Genomic DNA, 20,236 nt, shown 5'->3' on the forward strand with positions numbered 1-20,236 from the left:
GTTCTGGGCCCACTTGCACAAAGCGACCTTAGCGATAAGATTATCGTAACACTCATACTTTAACATAGGCTTACAATAGTCGCAGCGCTAAGATCACTTTGTGCAAGTGGACCCTGACGTATTTACCTGAACCTTGAGTGCGATCTTCGTCAACAGTTTCATCTGAGACCGAGTGACCTTCTCGATATATTCCTTTTTCTCTCCAACCACGCGCATCACTGACCGCAGGGTCTTACGGCTGAACTTGACCAAGTCCTTTCCGCTGGGGTAAACATACAACGCATCTTAATAAAGGCGACAAAACCTTTTCCATTTTCATAAGAAATCCATTGTACGATTCCGACTTTACCATAAGCCCATGTTTATGAAAGACTATCAAAAAGTGATGATACCAGGGGTGCGTTGCAAGCCACGAATCGCTAGGAGAAAGCAAATTAATCGTTCAACCCTGGGTCTGCAACAGATCGAAGCGCTTGCGCATTCTTCCAAAATGGCGGCGCAACTACCGCTTGGTTGCCTTGACGTAATGAAGAACGTAATAGAAGAGGCTCGATGACGAAATTTATGAGTACTTTTAAGATGTGGAGCAGACGGGGGATGGTGGAATGTTAGCTGCTTTTGCTCATTTCCTCGTTGATCCAGTCAGGAATTTCTTGTTCCGCTGTCAATGTCAGCCGCCATTTTGGTTTGAGAACGAAGCGACTTTAGCCAGCTATTGTTTCGCTTGCAAGCCGCTCCAAGTTAGCGCACTGTTGTAAGGCGAATCGCTGTACATCGCTTACAAGCAATTAGCGCTTTGCAACGCACCCCATATGTTTGCGAAAAGGTGACACACGTCACAAACATGAAATTTGAACATATCAATTGACCAAATAAGACTACGTCCCAATGAAGTACTGCACTATGTATACGAAATGCTGAGAGTTGTTTGCCTTGGTTTCTTCAAAACTTGAAACAAATATTTTTAAAAGTACTTAAACTATGCAATGAGATTATTATTTATAATATATTATGTGATGTAGTGTCTGTCTTACCGAGCGGGGGCACGGGTGGCCCAGTCGTCTAAGGCGCCGCGATTCGCTGTGCACAGTTGCGTCCCTTGGGCACGCCAGAAACCTATGATTGTGGGTTTGAATCCCGGTTCGCCCCGATTATGTTTCTAGGTTTGTCAGCACCATACCCGTGCTCGTGGTTTTCACCGAAGTGGTAAACGTCTTAGACCTGCATCACTTCGGGCTTTCCTCCCACATTAAGCTGACACGCCGCGATATAACTGGAATACTGTTAAAAGCGGCGTTAAACCTAACTAACTCACTCTGTCATTCTTACCGCGCGTGGGCGAGGAACATGCCGACCTGGTCGATAAGAGGGCCGTCAATGCATACATCCTTCACCTTCCCAGAGGCGCCAAAGACTCGCATCAGCTTCTTCACGATACCTCGGATCTGGAAGTCATGGTCCACAATTACTTGTTTGTCCTGGCACTATAGACCAGTGAAGATCCGGGGTAGAATAGGTCTTCAGCAACCAATTCTTGCCGTAAAAGGCGACTATGCTTGTCGTAAGAGGCGACTAAGGGGATCGGGTGGTCAGGCTCGCTTGGTTGAAGCATGTCATCGATCCCAATTGCGTGTATCGATGCTCATTATATCAATCACTGGATTGTCTGGTCCAGACTCGATTATTTGCAGACCGCCGTCATAAAGCTGGAATATTGCTGAGTTGCGGCGTAAAACATTAAACCAACCAACCTGGCACTATAAGGATTTGATATTTGCGCCCTGCCAACAGGTAATTCCTAACCATTCCAAAGACCAATTGTTCCAAATGTCTGATCCAACAAACCTTGTGTTTCTTTGAGATTCACCTGATTGTCTACACCGCTATCTGGTGAGGTGAAATTGGGATTAACGTCGCGTCCAAGATTATTGCACTTATATAGCGACGTGCATGCATGTGTGTGTGTGGCTGCTTGTACTAGTCCGGACTGATGCCGATTGATAGTGCTAGCTCACTGAGATACCATGCCGCAGTTTAACATGAATACCCCACTCAGACACAGTATACTGACTCCGAGCCGACTAGTCCTTGTTTTAGACCCTTAATGCCGAGCGCCAGACAGGGTATACACCGCTATAACTTGATTGTCTGATCAGCATCCGGGTGTTTACATGCTGCCATCGTATGGCGGGGGTATTGCTGTACGGCGTTAGGCAATAAACAAACTCACTTTTATCATGCAAATTGTGTGAGTGGCAGGTGCTACCGGTACAGCAGGATATGCTAAATAATCGAGACTTATTATTCTCTGGCATTTATATTTGCTTCCAAGTCTCTTTGAAGACGTCCCTCACTTAACGCAAAAACAGACATCGAATGCTTGTCCGTACTGCTGATTTCTAACGAAATGTTACATAAGTGACAGCGAATGTGAGGTAGATATGATTCTATACAGCCACAACTAATTCACATCCATAGCTCGTGTACTGACCACTCTACCAGACAGCTGTTGGATGTGTTTGGCCGCCCTGGCGATATTCTCCATGAGACTCTCATCCTCACACAAGTTCTCCCAGTCCGCATCACTAGCTGCGGAGAAGAAGAGGTCTGCAATCCTCTCAAACTGTGTCCCGCAGAAATTCCTGTTGGTGTGGCTCACGGGTCCGAAGCTACTCGTCACCTTCTTCCATACAGCGTTAGCCTGAAGTGAACAGTGCGTGAGTGAGTGAGTTGGGTTTAACGCCGCTTTTAACAGTATTCCAGTTATATCACGGCATGTCAGCTTAATGTGGGAGGAAAGCCCAAAGTGATGCAGGTCTCAGACGTTTACCACTTCGGTGAAACCCACGAGCACGGGTATGGTGCTGACAAACCTAGAAACATGATCTGGGCGAACCAGGATTCGAACCCACAATCATAGGTTTCTGGTGTGCCCAAGGGACACAATTCTGCTCAGCGAATTGCGGCACCTCAGACGACTGGGCCACCCGTGCCCCTGAAGACAACAGTCATTGGTACAATCAAATATTGATCTTTTGAATCGTAATTATTCAAAAGGTGAAATTAATTATTATACAGCAACCCACGAGTATGAAGAAACCAAAGAGCGGAAAAGGGTTTTGGTGTAGGCTTCTAGAGCAGAGAAGGGCACGGGTGTAGGCTTCTAGAGTAGAGAAGGGCATGGCTGTAGGCTTCTAGAGTAGAGAAGGGCATGGGTGTAGGCTTCTAGAGCAGAGAAGGGCATGGCTGTAGGCTTCTAGAGTAGAGAAGGGCATGGGTGTAGGCTTCTAGAATAGAGAAGGGCATGGGTGTAGGCTTCTAGAGCAGAGAAGGGCATGGCTGTAGGCTTCTAGAGTAGAGAAGGGCATGGGTGTAGGCTTCTAGAGCAGAGAAGGGCATGGCTGTAGGCTTCTAGAGTAGAGAAGGGCATGGCTGTAGGCTTCTAGAGTAGAGAAGGGCATGGCTGTAGGCTTCTAGAGTAGAGAAGGGCATGGGTGTAGGCTTCTAGAGCAGAGAAGGGCACGGGTGTAGGCTTCTAGAGTAGAGAAGGGCACGGGTGTAGGCTTCTAGAGCAGAGAAGGGCATGGGTGTAGGCTTCTAGAGCAGAGAAGGGCATGGCTGTAGGCTTCTAGAGCAGAGAAGGGCATGGGTGTAGGCTTCTAGAGCAGAGAAGGGCATGGGTGTAGGCTTCTAGAGTAGAGAAGGGCATGGGTGTAGGCTTCTAGAGCAGAGAAGGGCATGGGTGTAGGCTTCTAGAGCAGAGAAGGGCATGGGTGTAGGCTTCTAGAGCAGAGAAGGGCATGGGTGTAGGCTTCTAGAGCAGAGAAGGGCATGGCTGTAGGCTTCTAGAGCAGAGAAGGGCATGGCTGTAGGCTTCTAGAGCAGAGAAGGGCATGAGTGTAGGCTTCTAGAGCAGAGAAGGGCATGGGTGTAGGCTGCTAGAGCAGAGAAGGGCATGGGTGTAGGCTTCTAGAGTAGAGAAGGGCATGGGTGTAGGCTTCTAGAGCAGAGAAGGGAATGGGTGTAGGCTTCTAGTGTAGAGAAGGGCATGGGTGTAGGCTTCTAGAGTAGAGAAGGGCATGGGTGTAGGCTTCCAGAGTAGAGAAGGAAATGGGATGCAATGTGTTGTTAAATATATCCTCTGGGTATGTAAGAGAGAATCGGTCATAATTAAACATCGGTGATTTTCACATCATCCGTGTCATGTTGTCTCGTTAAAATTTGACTTAAATTAACATTAAGTGATTACATTCCATGTTGTATTCGAGTTTGCTTAGTGTTGACTCGCAGTGCAAGGTATCTGGAAAACAGCATAAATAACCCCAGATGTAGACTAACATCTAGTCTCTGAAATGAACTTATTTAAAAAAAAACAACAGTTGTTCAATTATAGTTACAAAATATAAGAGACTTTCTTCCATTTCGGATAACGATAATTTAGACTTGCAAACATTTTATAGACTTTCAAGGGTTGTATTTGATATATTTGTTTCAGGGTCTGAATGACAGACTGCCCCAGATGATCAGGTTCGACAAGTTGATGTCGTTATAGCCCAAGTTATGTAGATGTGTCCAAGGCGCTAACGTTGAACTTATACCTAAACGTGTCAAGATAAGACTCTGAAGAGAATAACAGTATTGTTTTAGGTTTACGGTTTGCCTGTTTTCTATCAAGTGGAGCCCTTTCGTCCGGCTGATTCGATAACCCCGCCGTCCTGACGAGAATCTGGGAAGGGTGACAGATGTTTAATGGAGGTGGGGACATTCTCATATGGGAGAAGGTGCTAGCCATGGAAGAGAATTTTTCCAATTAAATGTGGAATGAGGAAGATATTCGTATATGTCGCCTTTTTCTGCCATTATTGACATCCTACTTACCAATTGGGGCACGGGTGGCCCAGTCGACTGAGGCGCCGCAATTCGCTGTGCAGAGTTACATCCCTTGGGCACGCCAGAAACCTATGATTGAGGGTTCGAATCCCGGTTCGCCCCGATTATGTTTCTAGGTTTGTCGGCACTTTCCCGTGCTCGTGGGTCTCATCCAAATGGAAAACATCTGACACCTGCATTACTTCGGGCTTTCCTCCCACATTAAGCTGATATGCCGTGATATAACTGAAATACTGTTAAAAGCGACATTAAACTTAACTCATTCACTCACTCACTTACCAATTCTTTAGAGAATTGAATGCATTTCACGTTGTCAAAGTAGTTACGGCGCTCAAGGCCACAGTACTTACCGTTTCTGTAGAGATTTGAAGGGATTTAATTCTCTATAGGCCAAAGTACTAACCGATTTAAGGCCCTCAAGGCCTCAGTACTTGCCGTTTCTTTAGAGATTTGAAGGGATTTAATTCTCTTTAGGCCAAAGTACTAACCGATTTAAGGCCCTCAAAGCCTCAGTACTTGCCGTTTCTTTAGAGATTTGAAGGGATTTAATTCTCTTTAGGCCAAAGTACTAACCGATTTAAGGCCCTCACTACCCACCGTTTCTCTAGAAAATTGAAGGGATTTAAGGTTGTCAATGCCACCAAGGGACGTGATGTCAACACCAGATAGGTCACGCACACTCCTGCCAAGGTTAGGCCCGACTTGCCGGATGTAAGTTCCGAGCGTCTCGTTGTTTGCCATCGCGTGGTTCTTCACCTTCAAGAACATACAGAACACTATACAATATGTGTTTAGGTATTAGACATATCAGTTGGCATGTTTAGCTGTAAACGGGTTTAGGATTGCGTTTAAACCCTAAACGGAAAAAAAGGTTTTGCGTTTTGTACCTAAACAGGTTTACATTCTAAACACGCTGAATACGTCAAGACATATTATTTCCAGCCATGTTCGGGCACGAAACACACGTAGGTAGTAACATGATGCTTATTATCACGTTCTTCTCATGTCAACAGGTGACCGGAGATGATCAAAACATTTGTAATTTGTTGGTGCAGTAGATAAAGTTAAATTATTATAAACAAAATTACTGTTAATGGCTTATACGACACCTAAGATAGCTGATACCGCATTCTCGGTGCGTTCTTTGAGTACACCAGAATTATATGATTGTGGGTTCGAATCTCGGTTCGCCCCGATTATGTTTCTAGGTTTGTCAGCACCATACCTATGCCATTGAGTTTATGAGAACACAGAATTTGTCATTTGTGTGATTAAACACTGCAGAAAATGAATACCATTTCTTACTTATATGTCTGTTGTGTGCTGAACTCAGAAAATAGTTCATTGATAAATATTATATCCTTTATCCTAGTTTACAGAATGTTTTTTCTTAATGTCAAGTTACAATGTTGTAACAAAAGAACTGTCAATGTTCATAGTTAATGCTGTGAAACTAAGAAGTTCAAAATGTGTCATACTTGTATATACACCCATTACTATATAACATGTCAGTATTATGAATAAACACACACCTCACATGCCAGGGGGTCACTTAAGTGGTAAACGTCTGAGACCTGCATCACTTCAGATTTTCCTCCCACATTAAGCTTACACGCCCTGATATAACTGGAATACTGTTTAAAGCTGTGATTAAACCCAATTCATAATTGCCATGTCACGAACATCTTCCAGAGGCAAGGAAGTTAACTGACTATATAAGTCTAGTTTCCACCCTTGCCGAACTAGGCTGGAATTTCCAGACTCGATCGTAGCGCCATTAGTGGCTATTACGAGTTATGTCCCTTCTATATCCCTCCTTTCGACCAATCAGATTCCACCTATCTCTTCATTTGCTTCAAACAAAATGGCGGCGCCCAACCAAGACGATCGGATCGATAATCAAGATCTATATTGCAATAAAATGGGTCTTACTTCGCGAAGTGCATCAAATCACGTGAGCATCTTGATTAAAAACATGAACAGATTTGTAAATTTCAGTTGACAACATGTTGACAGTACACATGCTTCGCCAATTCTGCATTCGACCGAAATCTGCACTGCAGTTTACGAACCGGATGTCGATTTCGTTACGTGATTATGATTGGACTATGCATAGACTCGTTAGTCCAGCCAAAATATAAGTCCATAATTCCAATCTATTTCGGCAAGGGTCGAAACTGGACTTATATCGTCAGTTAACTCCCTCGCCGCGGGAGGACTGGTTGGTTGGTTGTTTTACGCCGCACTCAGCAATATTCCAGCTATATGACGGCGGTCTGTAAATAATCAAGTCTGGACCAGACAACCCAGTGACTGATACCATGAGCCATCGTTCCACGCAATTGGGATCGATGACATGCTTTAAGTCAACGAGCCTGACCACCCGATCCCGTTAGTCGCCTCTTACGACAAGCATAGTCGCCTTTTACGACAAACGTGCGTTGCTGAAGACCGCGGGAAGATGTCTATGGACCATAAAACGTACCTTCTTCATGATGAGTCTGCAAAGGCCTCGACGTCGTGGACACACAGGTTCCAGTTTAGATGTCATGCTCTGTATGCATCCTGCTATGACGGCGTCTGGTATGTCTTTGACGACGGATCTGGGGACGACCTTGACGAGAACGCCGACCTCCACAATTCCTTCGCAGGTGTAATCCGAAGGCTACCGAAAGAGGAAGTGACGTCATTGAAATCAGACGAATGTCTCAAATGTTAACAAGAAGCACCTAATAAGATCGACTGGATTACGAGAACACGGGTTTAATTTAATGAAGAGAAGAAGACTTATGGCGTAATTGTTCTTGATAAAAATAATACTTTCATCTCCGAGTACTCACACTTCCAAATTTTGATTTGCACTTGTCCCATATATAAGACAGCTGAAAGACAAATTGTTTTAGGAGTTAGTTATAACATATTCGGCAAGTAATAATTTCAAATCATAAAACAAAACAACAGACGCAGACATGTTGCCATGTGAATGACAAGATCCTGACGAGATTGATCCAAGAATTGAGTCTATCGGGTACTTCGCTAGATAATATATGATGGAGTGATGTACCCACCATTTCCCTGGAATCTGCATTACATTATACACTAGAGACGCTTGTTTAATTCTGGAAGGTATACTTTAGAATTATATGCCATCCCAGGACAAGTCGAATTTTCGTACTGGTTACAGTGAGTGAGTGAGTGAGTTTAGTTTAACGCCGCTTTTAACAGTATTCCAGTTATATCGCGGCGTGTCAGCTTAATGTGGGAGGAAAGCCCGAAGTGATGCAGGTCTCAGACGTTTACCACATCGGTGAAACCCACGAGCACGGGTATGGTGCTGACAAACCTAGAAACATAATCGGGGCGAACCGGGATTCGAACCCACAATCATAGGTTTCTGGCGTGCCCAAGGGACGCAACTGTGCACAGCGAATCGCGGCGCTTCAGACGACTGTGCCACCCGTGCCCCCTTACTGTTTACAGAGAAGGCCCATTTGTGTAAGGTGCCTAAATTAGCAGATTTGCATCCCTGGGTGCTGCGTCAGAATCCTGTGATCCATGATTATGTTTCCAGGAAGCTCGCCCCAAGATGGTAAACGTCTGATCATCATTTCTCCTCCCACATGAAGCTGACTCCCACTTATATAACTGAAACACTATTTTAGGCGACGATAAACCAAACCCGTTCACTACTGTATAGGGAAAGTAATGTAATTGTCGCTGGTGAGTGATTTCACTGAACATCCCACTGTACATTACCACTGCCCTTGACATGTCTGCTTCATTGATCATCTGCCAGTTGTCACAGAGGACGTCGTCGGAGATGTTCTTGAGGACGCTGATGGGGAGACCACCGATGAGGCGGCCATAGTCTGTAATAGCTTGCGCTGTCCACGAAAAGCCGTCAGCCGTAACGATACGCTTCAGAATCCGTTTGGCCTGAAGGTAAGATTTATTTAACATATGATAGTATTCGAGCGCTCCTTAATATATTTCGTGCGGAATATGAAGAGAAACATCATATGTTCACAACAATCAACCCAATCTATTTACATTACAGGAAACTACGGTTATAATGAACTCAAAGGGACAACTAATTTTAGTTCGTTATAACCGTAGTTCGTTATAAGCATATATACAGCATAACTACAGCAAATAGTCGGGACCAAAAAGTAAGTTCGTTATATCGGTCAGTTCGTTATAACCGTAGTTTACTGTATGTCATTCCCTTACATCTTTTGGTGAAATCTCGAAATCTGCCGGACAGTTGGATGTGAAGTTCTTCACAAAGGTCTCAAGGTCACTTTTGCTCAGGGTCTTGTCAATCAGTTTCCTCAACGGGGCGAACTTTACTACCACGCAGATCAACCTGAGAAAAGAGGTTTCGGTGATATACATTTTTGTAATATTATAGGATAAGGTCGCGGGTGGCCCCGATTTATAACTATTATAAATTGGTCTAGACTTTGATGGTGGGAGTCGGGGGCGGTAGGGCGTGTTATACAACGGCAATACAGTGTTGTGTGTGTGTGTGGGGGGGGGGGGGTCATGGAAATGGTCCAGTCACCAAAGCGGCACCACAATGTGCTGTGTAGTGTCTATTCAGCGTAACAGAATGTGATTTCGAACCCAGATTCTCCCTGATAGTGTTTCTAGGTTTGTCAGCACGGGACTTGTGGATTTCACCCAAGACGTATACGTCAAAGAGCTACGTCACTTCGGGCTTGCCTCCCATCGAAAGCTGACACGCCGTGATATAACGGGAATACTGTTAAAAGCGGCGTTACAAACAATCCCTCCCTCCCTTCTGATTGTATGCCAACATAATGGCGGTCGACACCTTCTCCTCTAGAAACCTTTGGCAGTATGTTTCCAGTGCCGTCTCATTCAGTTCGCCAAACACAAAGCAGTGAGCTGTTTTCTGGAACGAATTGGTGGTTAGTTTATGTTAAAAACTGATGACCAGTCGGTGATGATGACAGCATGTTCCTGTTCACAAATAAATGTAGCGGGATCAATGTATAATGTCATTCTTGATGTGCCCAGGTGACACAATATGTCTATATGGGGCGGTGGGGTAGCCTAGTGGTTAAAGCATTTGCTCGTCACGCCGAAGACCAAGGTTCGATTCCCGACATGGGTACAATGTGAGAAGCCCATTTCTGGTGTCCCCCGCCGTGATATTGCTGGAATATTGCTAAAGGCGGCGTAAAACCATGCTCACTCACTCACTCACTCACTCACTCACTGTTGTTGTTGTTGTTGTTGTTGTTGTTGTTATACATTTATATACCGCAGATATCCAAGTACTAGTATCTGCTAAAGTGAGGTTTTTATTTGTTCCCCGTCAAGTGGATCCGTTTGAATTCCAGTTATCATTCTCAACTCCTTGGGGAGTATACAACTCAAGCTGCCTAGGGGCGCCAGAAGGTTTTTACATCCACCTCACATTTCGGGTACCCATTCCCTGCTGGGTGAACAGAGGCACATTTGAACTTAGTCAAAAGTCAAAAGTTTCATTTTGAGGGCACATCCTTGTACGTTATGCGTACAGACATTTAACAGGTCATTGTCACAGATATTGTCGTCACGAGAACAGTTAGGAAGGTGAGGTCAAGTGTTCGGTATTCGAGCATGTAGTCAGGGTTCACATACACAATAATGTAACCTTAAAGAGATGAAATCATACAGGTCACTGAATAAAGCGTATTTGTGTCTATTGCCGTCATATAGCTGGAATATTGTTGAATATATTTGTTAAATATTCAAAGTAATAAACTGCAATTGTTAATCCCGATTAGAAAATGGTTCAAAATATCTTAAGGAAGCCTTAAACGACAAGCAATCATTATAATTACCTGCCACTGCTCAACAATGCAAGGTAAATTTCTTGAATGTGTGCAACACTCTTGTACTAACGATTATGTACTGTAATGTACACGGGCATGGCCTAAAATAAAATAAATATGGTTTGATTTGATTTTCTATCGTTATACAGTTCAGATATCGTTCTGCACATGCAGTAGATTGTTTAACTAAGTCAAAATTGTTATGGATGAGCAACTTCTTCATTACAATTGGGCGACCATTCCAACTTCTAAATGCCACTCAAAGAAGTTATTAGATTTTTTGTATTGTTTAAATTTATTTCTTACGTATTTGAGCTGTCAATTTAACCTATTCAAACGGCCATGTTAGATGCGTTTGGTTGAAACCTATGAAACCAATGTCCAATCAGAGAACGTTTCGTACGCTGTACGCTCGCATGAAAGTGTTTTACCGCTGCCTGTGGTTGTCGCAATCTTTGTGAAGCCATACAAGCTAAGAACAGCGATCTGACTGGGTATCGCGTTTTCATTTCAAGGGGCACAACTCGTGATCTACGCGAGGTGGCGCCAGGGTCAAGCCAAGAAAAGTGGCCTTGATGTGGCAAGGGTAGAAACTAGGCTTGGATATAGGCAAGTGGACATGCTTGCCTCGAGAAGATGAATTCACTCTTACTTAGTTTTCTGTTGTTCTGTGAGCGACCCCGAATTAGCTTCCCACCAGTCGCCGATCTTGTAACCAAGGATACGAAGGAACTTGGTTTCTTTCACGTCGTCTACGTCCAAAAAGGTATCCAGGTTGGCCAGGAGCTGAAACATAGCCGCCGGTGTAAAGGACAGAGTGGACCAGGTCTATGTGTGAACTGTGGTGTGTGAAGGACAGAGTGAACCTGGTCTATGTGTGAACTGTGGTGTGTGAAGGGCAGAGTGAACCTGGTCTATGTGTGAACTGTGGTGTGTGAAGGACAAAGTGAACCTGGTCTATGTGTGGACTGTGGTGTGTGAAGGACAAAGTGAACCTGGTCTATGTGTGGACTGTGGTGTGTGAAGGGCAGAGTGAACCTGGTCTATGTGTGGACTGTGGTGTGTGAAGGACAGAGTGAACCTGGTCTGTGTGCAGTTAAGGTGTGTGAAGGACAGAGTGGACCTGGTCTATGTGTAGTTAAGGTGTGTGAAGTACAGAGTGAACCTGGTCTATGTGTGGACTGTGGTGTGTGAAGGGCAGAGTGAACCTGGTCTGTGTGTGGACTGTGGTGTGTAAAGGACAAAGTGAACCTGGTCTATGTGTGGACTGTGGTGTGTGAAGGGCAGAGTGAACCTGGTCTATGTGTGGACTGTGGTGTGTGAAGGACAGATTGAACCTGGTCTATGTGTGAACTGTGGTGTGTGAAGTACAGAGTGAACCTGGTCTGGGTGTGGATTGTGGGATGTGAAGGACACAGTGAACCTGGTATATGTGTGGACTGTGGTGTGTGAAGGGCAGAGTGAACCTGGTCTATGTGTGGACTGTGGTGTGTGAAGGGCAGAGTGAACCTGGTCTATGTGTGGACTGTGGGGTGTGAAGGACAAAGTGAACCTGGTCTATGTGTGAACTGTGGTGTGTGAAGGACAGAGTGAACCAGGTCTATGTGTGACCTATGGTGTGTGAAGGACACAGTGAACCTGGTCTATGTGTGAACTGTGGTGTGTGAAGTACAGAGTGAACCTGGTCAGTGTGTAAATGTGGTGTGTGAAGGACAGAGTGAACCAGGTCTATGTGTGACCTCTGGTGTGTGAAGTACAGAGTGAACCTGGTCTATGTGTGAACTGTTATACGTGAAGGACGGAGTGAACCTGGTCTCTGTGTGAACTGTGGTGTGTGAAGGACAGAGTGAACCTGGTCTATGTGTGAACTGTGGTATGTGAAGGACAGAGTGAACCTGGTCTATTTGTGAACTGTGATGTGTGAACGACAGAGTGAACCTAGTCTGTGTTTTAACTGTGGTGTGTGAAGAACGGAGTGAACCTGGTCTATGTGTGAACTGTGGTATGTAAAGGACAGAGTGAACCAGGTCTATGTGTGGGCTATGGTGTGTGAAGTACAGAATGAACCTGGTCTATGTGTGAATTGTGGTCCAAATCTGAATTATAAGGAAGCCGCTCTTTGCTGAATGGATTTCTGTACGATATACAAAATTAAAAAAAAATATAAAAATATATAAAAATATGTGCTGCATGTTGCAATGTCATAATGGCAGATACTTGGCATCTGTGGTTTTGTAGACGACCGCTAAATTTCCAACTTTAGGATTTCTACCTGAGCAACCGTCATGTTGTCGATATCGTCACGAGGCATGTTGACCACATAGTTGGCGAAATCTGTAAGTTGCTGAGCTGTCCACTGAGACAGTTGACCGAAACATAAGATGAGCTTCTGACCTATCTTCCTCCTGACCCCTGACCTCAGCTTGCTGTAGAACCTCTTTTCCTTCAGACGGCCCTGTTGTGTGCTGAATTCACAAGGTCACATATAATTAAGGGTCCGAACATTTGATATTCTGATGGGAATTTATCGAAAATAATAAATTGTCCCAGAAAATTCTTGAAAACAAATAATAAGGTTCTGACTGTTGAATGAATAAGGAAATGTCTGCCACCTAAAAATACATTGTTGCAAGGTGTTGGTCTTTACAAACAGTTCAGGCTCTTAGTGTTATTAGAAAAAATATTGGCTTTGCTGCTGTAGGTAAAAGGACATCTTATCTCTAACCATATCAAGGGTCCGTCCCTAACTCCAGATATGTCGAAATGTAGTGGACAAATTGACACACAGTCCACTTCTGATATATCGAACTGAAGAGCACATAATGGGTTTTCCGACCTCATAATTAATTGCTACTTTCAATGAAAATCAGTCCCAACTTTGAACAAAACAAACCCGAAACAAGTTGCGGAGAAAAATCATGGTTGTCTGACATTGTTCATTACAAAAATAACTTGAGCCAAAAATGTTGCTATAGAATAAATGGTCTGCACTTAGATCGATGATGTCATGAAGGGCACCATGAGATACATACGCATTACAGAAATTGCTGTCTTCGATCCTGCCGATGTCCCTGACGGTGACGACGTGTGGACACCAGGTCATGTGGTAGACGTCCCAGCCGGTAGGCTGGTACTGCGCGACCTTCTGCATATACGCCCGGCACTTGGGGTCCGACATCCTGCCGATGATCTGGGAACAATGACACAGGACGTTAAGGCCAAAACAGGTGTCAGGGAACTTACCCACAACAGATATAGGTCGCTGAGTAGGTCAAAAGCACATTAGAATTGATTTATGTTTGGATGAGTATTCCTGACCATAGCTCACATGTGATGAAAAAATCAGAGTTCAATGGAAAACTGAAAAACATAATTTTGCCACCGGTTTTACAAAAGAAGAAAATAGCTTAGCTAGACTTTGTTTGGATGACAAGAGAATTTTTTTTTTAAAAACTAACCGGAAACAGACGAAATAGGGGCCTAGGGGCGAGAGCTAGCTGCTAGATACACTATCATAATAATAAAAACTATACTACAGTAAACTACGTTTATAACGAACACGCTTATAACGAACTGACGGATATAACAAACTTACTTTTTTGTCCCGACTATTTGCTGTAGTTATGCTGTATATATGCTCACAACGAACTACGGTTATAACGAACTAAAATTAGTGGTCCCGTTGAGTTCGTTATAACCGTAGTTTACTTTACTTAAAAATGTAAAGGACCACCCGATTCTTTCATATTGCTATAGTTATTCTGTCATGACACAACAGTTTAACTCATAATATGAAAGAATCGGTGATCCTTAACTCATTTTAGTAGTATATTATACTTGCTGATAATGAATATCTGAACAACAGTTTAACTCATAATATGAAAGAATCGGTGATCCTTAACTCATTTTAGTAGTATATTATACTTGCTGATAATGAATATCTGAACAACAGTTTAACTTATAATATGAAAGAATCGGTGATCCTTAACTCATTTTAGTAGTATATTATACTTGCTGATAATGAATATCTGAACAACAGTTTAACTCATAATATGAAAGAATCGGTGATCCTTAACTTATTTTAGTAGTATATTATACTTGCTGATAATGAATATCTGAACAACAGTTTAACTCATAATATGAAAGAATCGACGATCCTTAACTTATTTCAGTAGTATATTATACTTGCTGATGATGAATATCTGAACAACAGTTTAACTCATAATATGAAAGAATCGGTGATCCTTAACTCATTTTAGTAGTATATTATACTTGCAGATAATGAATATCTGAACAACAGTTTAACTTATAATATGAAAGAATGGGTGATCCTTAACTCATTTTAGTAGTATATTTTACTTGCTGGTAATGAATATCTGAACAACAGTTTAACTCATAATATGAAAGAATCGGTGATCCTTAACTTATTTTAGTAGTATATTATACTTGCTGATAATGAATATCTGAACAACAGTTTAACTCATAATATGAAAGAATCGGTGATCCTTAACTTATTTTAGTAGTATATTATACTTGCTGATAATGAATATCTGAACAACAGTTTAACTTATAATATGAAAGAATCGGTGATCCTTAACTCATTTTAGTAGTATATTATACTTGCTGGTAATGAATATCTGAACAACAGTTTAACTCATAATATGAAAGAATCGGTGATCCTTAACTCATTTTAGTAGTATATTATACTTGCTGATAATGAATATCTGAACAACAGTTTAACTCATAATATGAAAGAATCGGTGATCCTTAACTTATTTCAGTAGTATATTATACTTGCTGATAATGAATATCTGAACAACAGTTTAACTCAAAATATGAACGAATCGGTGATCCTTAACTTATTTTAGTAGTATATTATACTTGCTGATAATGAATATCTGAACAACAGTTTAACTTATAATATGAAAGAATCGGTGATCCTTAACTTATTTTAGTAGTATATTATACTTGCTGATAATGAATCTCTGAACAACAGTTTAACTTATAATATGAAAGAATCGGTGATCCTTAACTCATTTTAGTAGTATATTATACTTGCTGATAATGAATATCTGAACAACAGTTTAACTTATAATATGAAAGAATCGGTGATCCTTAACTCATTTTAGTAGTATATTATGCTTGCTGATAATGAATATCTGAACAACAGTTTAACTTATAATATGAAAGAATCGGTGATCCTTAACTTATTTTAGTAGTATATTATACTTGCTGATAATGAATATCTGAACAACAGTTTAACTCATAATATGAAAGAATCGGTGATCCTTAACTTATTTTAGTAGTATATTATACTTGCTGATAATGAATATCTGAACAACAGTTTAACTCATAATATGAAAGAATCGGTGATCCTTAACTTATTTTAGTAGTATATTATACTTGCTGATAATGAATATCTGAACAACAGTTTAACTTATAATATGAAAGAATCGGTGATCCTTAACTTATTTTAGTAATATAGTATACTTGCTGATAATGAATATCTGAACAACAGTTTAACTCATAATATGAAAGAATCGGTGATCCTTAACATATTTTAGTAGTATATTATACTTGCTGATAATGAATATCTGAACAACAGTTTAACTTATGATATGAAAGAATCGGTGATCCTTAACTTATTTTAGTAGTATATTATACTTGCTGATAATGAATATCTGAACAACAGTTTAACTTATAATATGAAAGAATCGGTGATCCTTAACTTATTTTAGTAGTATATTATACTTGCTGATAATGAATATCTGAACAACAGTTTAACTTATAATATAAAAGAATCGGTGATCCTTAACTCATTTTAGTAGTACATTAAACTTGCTGATAATGAATATCTGAACAACAGTTTAACTTATAATACGAAAGAATCGGTGATCCTTAACTTATTTTAGTAGTATATTATACTTGCTGATAATGAATATCTGAACAACAGTTTAACTTATAATATGAAAGAATCGGTGATCCTTAACTCATTTTAGTAGTATATTATACTTGCTGATAATGAATATCTGAACAACAGTTTAACTTATGATATGAAAGAATCGGTGATCCTTAACTCATTTTAGTAGTATATTATACTTGCTGATAATGAATATCTAAACAACAGTTTAACTTATAATATGAAAGAATCGGTGATCCTTAACTCATTTTAGTAGTATATTATACTTGCTGATAATGAATATCTGAACAACAGTTTAACTTATAATATGAAAGAATCGGTGATCCTTAACTTATTTTAGTAGTATATTATACTTGCCGATAATGAATATCTGAACAACAGTTTAACTTATGATATGAAAGAATCGGTGATCCTTAACTTATTTTAGTAGTATATTATACTTGCTGATAATGAATATCTGAACAACAGTTTAACTCAAAATATGAACGAATCGGTGATCCTTAACTTATTTTAGTAGTATATTATACTTGCTGATAATGAATATCTGAACAACAGTTTAACTTATAATATGAAAGAATCGGTGATCCTTAACTTATTTTAGTAGTATATTATACTTGCTGATAATGAATATCTGAACAACAGTTTAACTTATAATATGAAAGAATCGGTGATCCTTAACTCATTTTAGTAGTATATTATACTTGCTGATAATGAATATCTGAACAACAGTTTAACTTATAATATGAAAGAATCGGTGATCCTTAACTCATTTTAGTAGTATATTATGCTTGCTGATAATGAATATCTGAACAACAGTTTAACTTATAATATGAAAGAATCGGTGATCCTTAACTTATTTTAGTAGTATATTATACTTGCTGATAATGAATATCTGAACAACAGTTTAACTCATAATATGAAAGAATCGGTGATCCTTAACTTATTTTAGTAGTATATTATACTTGCTGATAATGAATATCTGAACAACAGTTTAACTCATAATATGAAAGAATCGGTGATCCTTAACTTATTTTAGTAGTATATTATACTTGCTGATAATGAATATCTGAACAACAGTTTAACTTATAATATGAAAGAATCGGTGATCCTTAACTTATTTTAGTAATATAGTATACTTGCTGATAATGAATATCTGAACAACAGTTTAACTCATAATATGAAAGAATCGGTGATCCTTAACATATTTTAGTAGTATATTATACTTGCTGATAATGAATATCTGAACAACAGTTTAACTTATGATATGAAAGAATCGGTGATCCTTAACTTATTTTAGTAGTATATTATACTTGCTGATAATGAATATCTGAACAACAGTTTAACTTATAATATGAAAGAATCGGTGATCCTTAACTTATTTTAGTAGTATATTATACTTGCTGATAATGAATATCTGAACAACAGTTTAACTTATAATATGAAAGAATCGGTGATCCTTAACTCATTTTAGTAGTACATTAAACTTGCTGATAATGAATTTCTGAACAACAGTTTAACTTATAATACGAAAGAATCGGTGATCCTTAACTTATTTTAGTAGTATATTATACTTGCTGATAATGAATATCTGAACAACAGTTTAACTTATAATATGAAAGAATCGGTGATCCTTAACTCATTTTAGTAGTATATTATACTTGCTGATAATGAATATCTGAACAACAGTTTAACTTATGATATGAAAGAATCGGTGATCCTTAACTCATTTTAGTAGTATATTATACTTGCTGATAATGAATATCTAAACAACAGTTTAACTTATAATATGAAAGAATCGGTGATCCTTAACTCATTTTAGTAGTATATTATACTTGCTGATAATGAATATCTGAACAACAGTTTAACTTATAATATGAAAGAATCGGTGATCCTTAACTTATTTTAGTAGTATATTATACTTGCCGATAATGAATATCTGAACAACAGTTTAACTTATGATATGAAAGAATCGGTGATCCTTAACTTATTTTAGTAGTATATTATACTTGCTGATAATGAATATCTGAACAACAGTTTAACTTATAATATGAAAGAATCGGTGATCCTTAACTTATTTTAGTAGTATATTATACTTGCTGATAATGAATATCTGAACAACAGTTTAACTTATAATATGAAAGAATCGGTGATCCTTAACTCATTTTAGTAGTACATTATACTTGCTGATAATGAATATCTGAACAACAGTTTAACTTATAATATGAAAGAATCGGTGATCCTTAACTCATTTTAGTAGTATATTATACTTGCTGATAATGAATATCTGAACAACAGTTTAACTTATAATATGAAAGAATCGGTGATCCTTAACTTATTTTAGTAGTATATTATACTTGCTGATAATGAATATCTGAACAACAGTTTAACTTATAATATGAAAGAATCGGTGATCCTTAACTCATTTTAGTAGTATATTATACTTGCTGATAATGAATATCTGAACAACAGTTTAACTTATAATATGAAAGAATCGGTGATCCTTAACTCATTTTAGTAGTATATTATACTTGCTGATAATGAATATCAGAACAACAGTTTAACTTATAATATGAAAGAATCGGTGATCCTTAACTTATTTTAGTAGTACATTATACTTGCTGATAATGAATATCTGAACAACAGTTTAACTTATAATATGAAAGAATCGGTGATCCTTAACTCATTTTAGTAGTATATTATACTTGCTGATAATGAATATCTGAACAACAGTTTAACTTATAATATGAAAGAATCGGTGATCCTTAACTCATTTTAGTAGTATATTATACTTGCTGATAATGAATATCTGAACAACAGTTTAACTTATAATATGAAAGAATCGGTGATCCTTAACTCATTTTAGTAGTATATTATACTTGCTGATAATGAATATCTGAACAACAGTTTAACTTATAATATGAAAGAATCGGTGATCCTTAACTTATTTTAGTAGTATATTATACTTGCTGATAATGAATATCTGAACAACAGTTTAACTCATAATATGAAAGAATCGGTGATCCTTAACTTATTTTAGTAGTATATTATACTTGCTGATAATGAATATCTGAACAGTTTAACTTATGATATGAAAGAATGGGTGATCCTTAACTTATTTTAGTAGTATATTATACTTGCTGATAATGAATATCTGAACAAGTAATGATTGCAAATGATTGCATGCACGCGTTCTGGTCGCCAGACAGACATATATTGACGTACCCCGTCATCAAAGCGGTTCCTAACTCCGAGAGCCACACAGTCTCCGCACCTATTGATGGTTGCCAACATAATGGCGGTCGACACCTTCTCCTCTAGAAACCTTTGGCAGTATGTTTCCAGTGCCGTCTCATTCAGTTCGCCAAACACAAAGCAGTGAGCTGTTTTCTGGAACGAATTGGTGGTTAGTTTATGTTAAAAACTGTTGACCAGTCGGTGATGATGACAGCATGTTCCTGTTCACAAATAAATGTAGCGGGATCAATGTATAATGTCATTCTTGATGTGCCAAGGTGACACAATATGTCTATATGGGGCGGTGGGGTAGCCTAGTGGTTGAAGCGTTAGCACGTCTCGCCGA

The 20,236-nt window shown here is 39.6% G+C and overlaps 1 protein-coding gene across 1 annotated transcript in view; it reads right to left on the bottom strand.

Moving 5' to 3' along the window:
* Positions 1-20,236, bottom strand: part of LOC124132966 — a 48,663-nt gene that overhangs the window by 13,773 nt on the left and 14,654 nt on the right. Inside the window, exons 4-15 of the mRNA XM_046497153.2 lie at positions 19,879-20,043; positions 13,769-13,926; positions 13,009-13,201; positions 11,389-11,522; positions 9,121-9,256; positions 8,647-8,826; positions 7,731-7,772; positions 7,376-7,555; positions 5,488-5,646; positions 2,492-2,701; positions 1,330-1,445; positions 127-262 (exon numbers count right to left, since the gene is read on the bottom strand). Of these exons, the coding sequence (XP_046353109.2) occupies positions 127-262; positions 1,330-1,445; positions 2,492-2,701; positions 5,488-5,646; positions 7,376-7,555; positions 7,731-7,772; positions 8,647-8,826; positions 9,121-9,256; positions 11,389-11,522; positions 13,009-13,201; positions 13,769-13,926; positions 19,879-20,043 (1,809 nt within the window). The remainder of the gene's footprint in view (positions 1-126; positions 263-1,329; positions 1,446-2,491; positions 2,702-5,487; positions 5,647-7,375; positions 7,556-7,730; positions 7,773-8,646; positions 8,827-9,120; positions 9,257-11,388; positions 11,523-13,008; positions 13,202-13,768; positions 13,927-19,878; positions 20,044-20,236) is intronic.

Source organism: Haliotis rufescens, unplaced genomic scaffold, assembly GCF_023055435.1.
Source record: "Haliotis rufescens isolate VD_foot unplaced genomic scaffold, xgHalRufe1.0.p SCAF_20, whole genome shotgun sequence".
Taxonomy (NCBI): domain Eukaryota; kingdom Metazoa; phylum Mollusca; class Gastropoda; order Lepetellida; family Haliotidae; genus Haliotis; species Haliotis rufescens.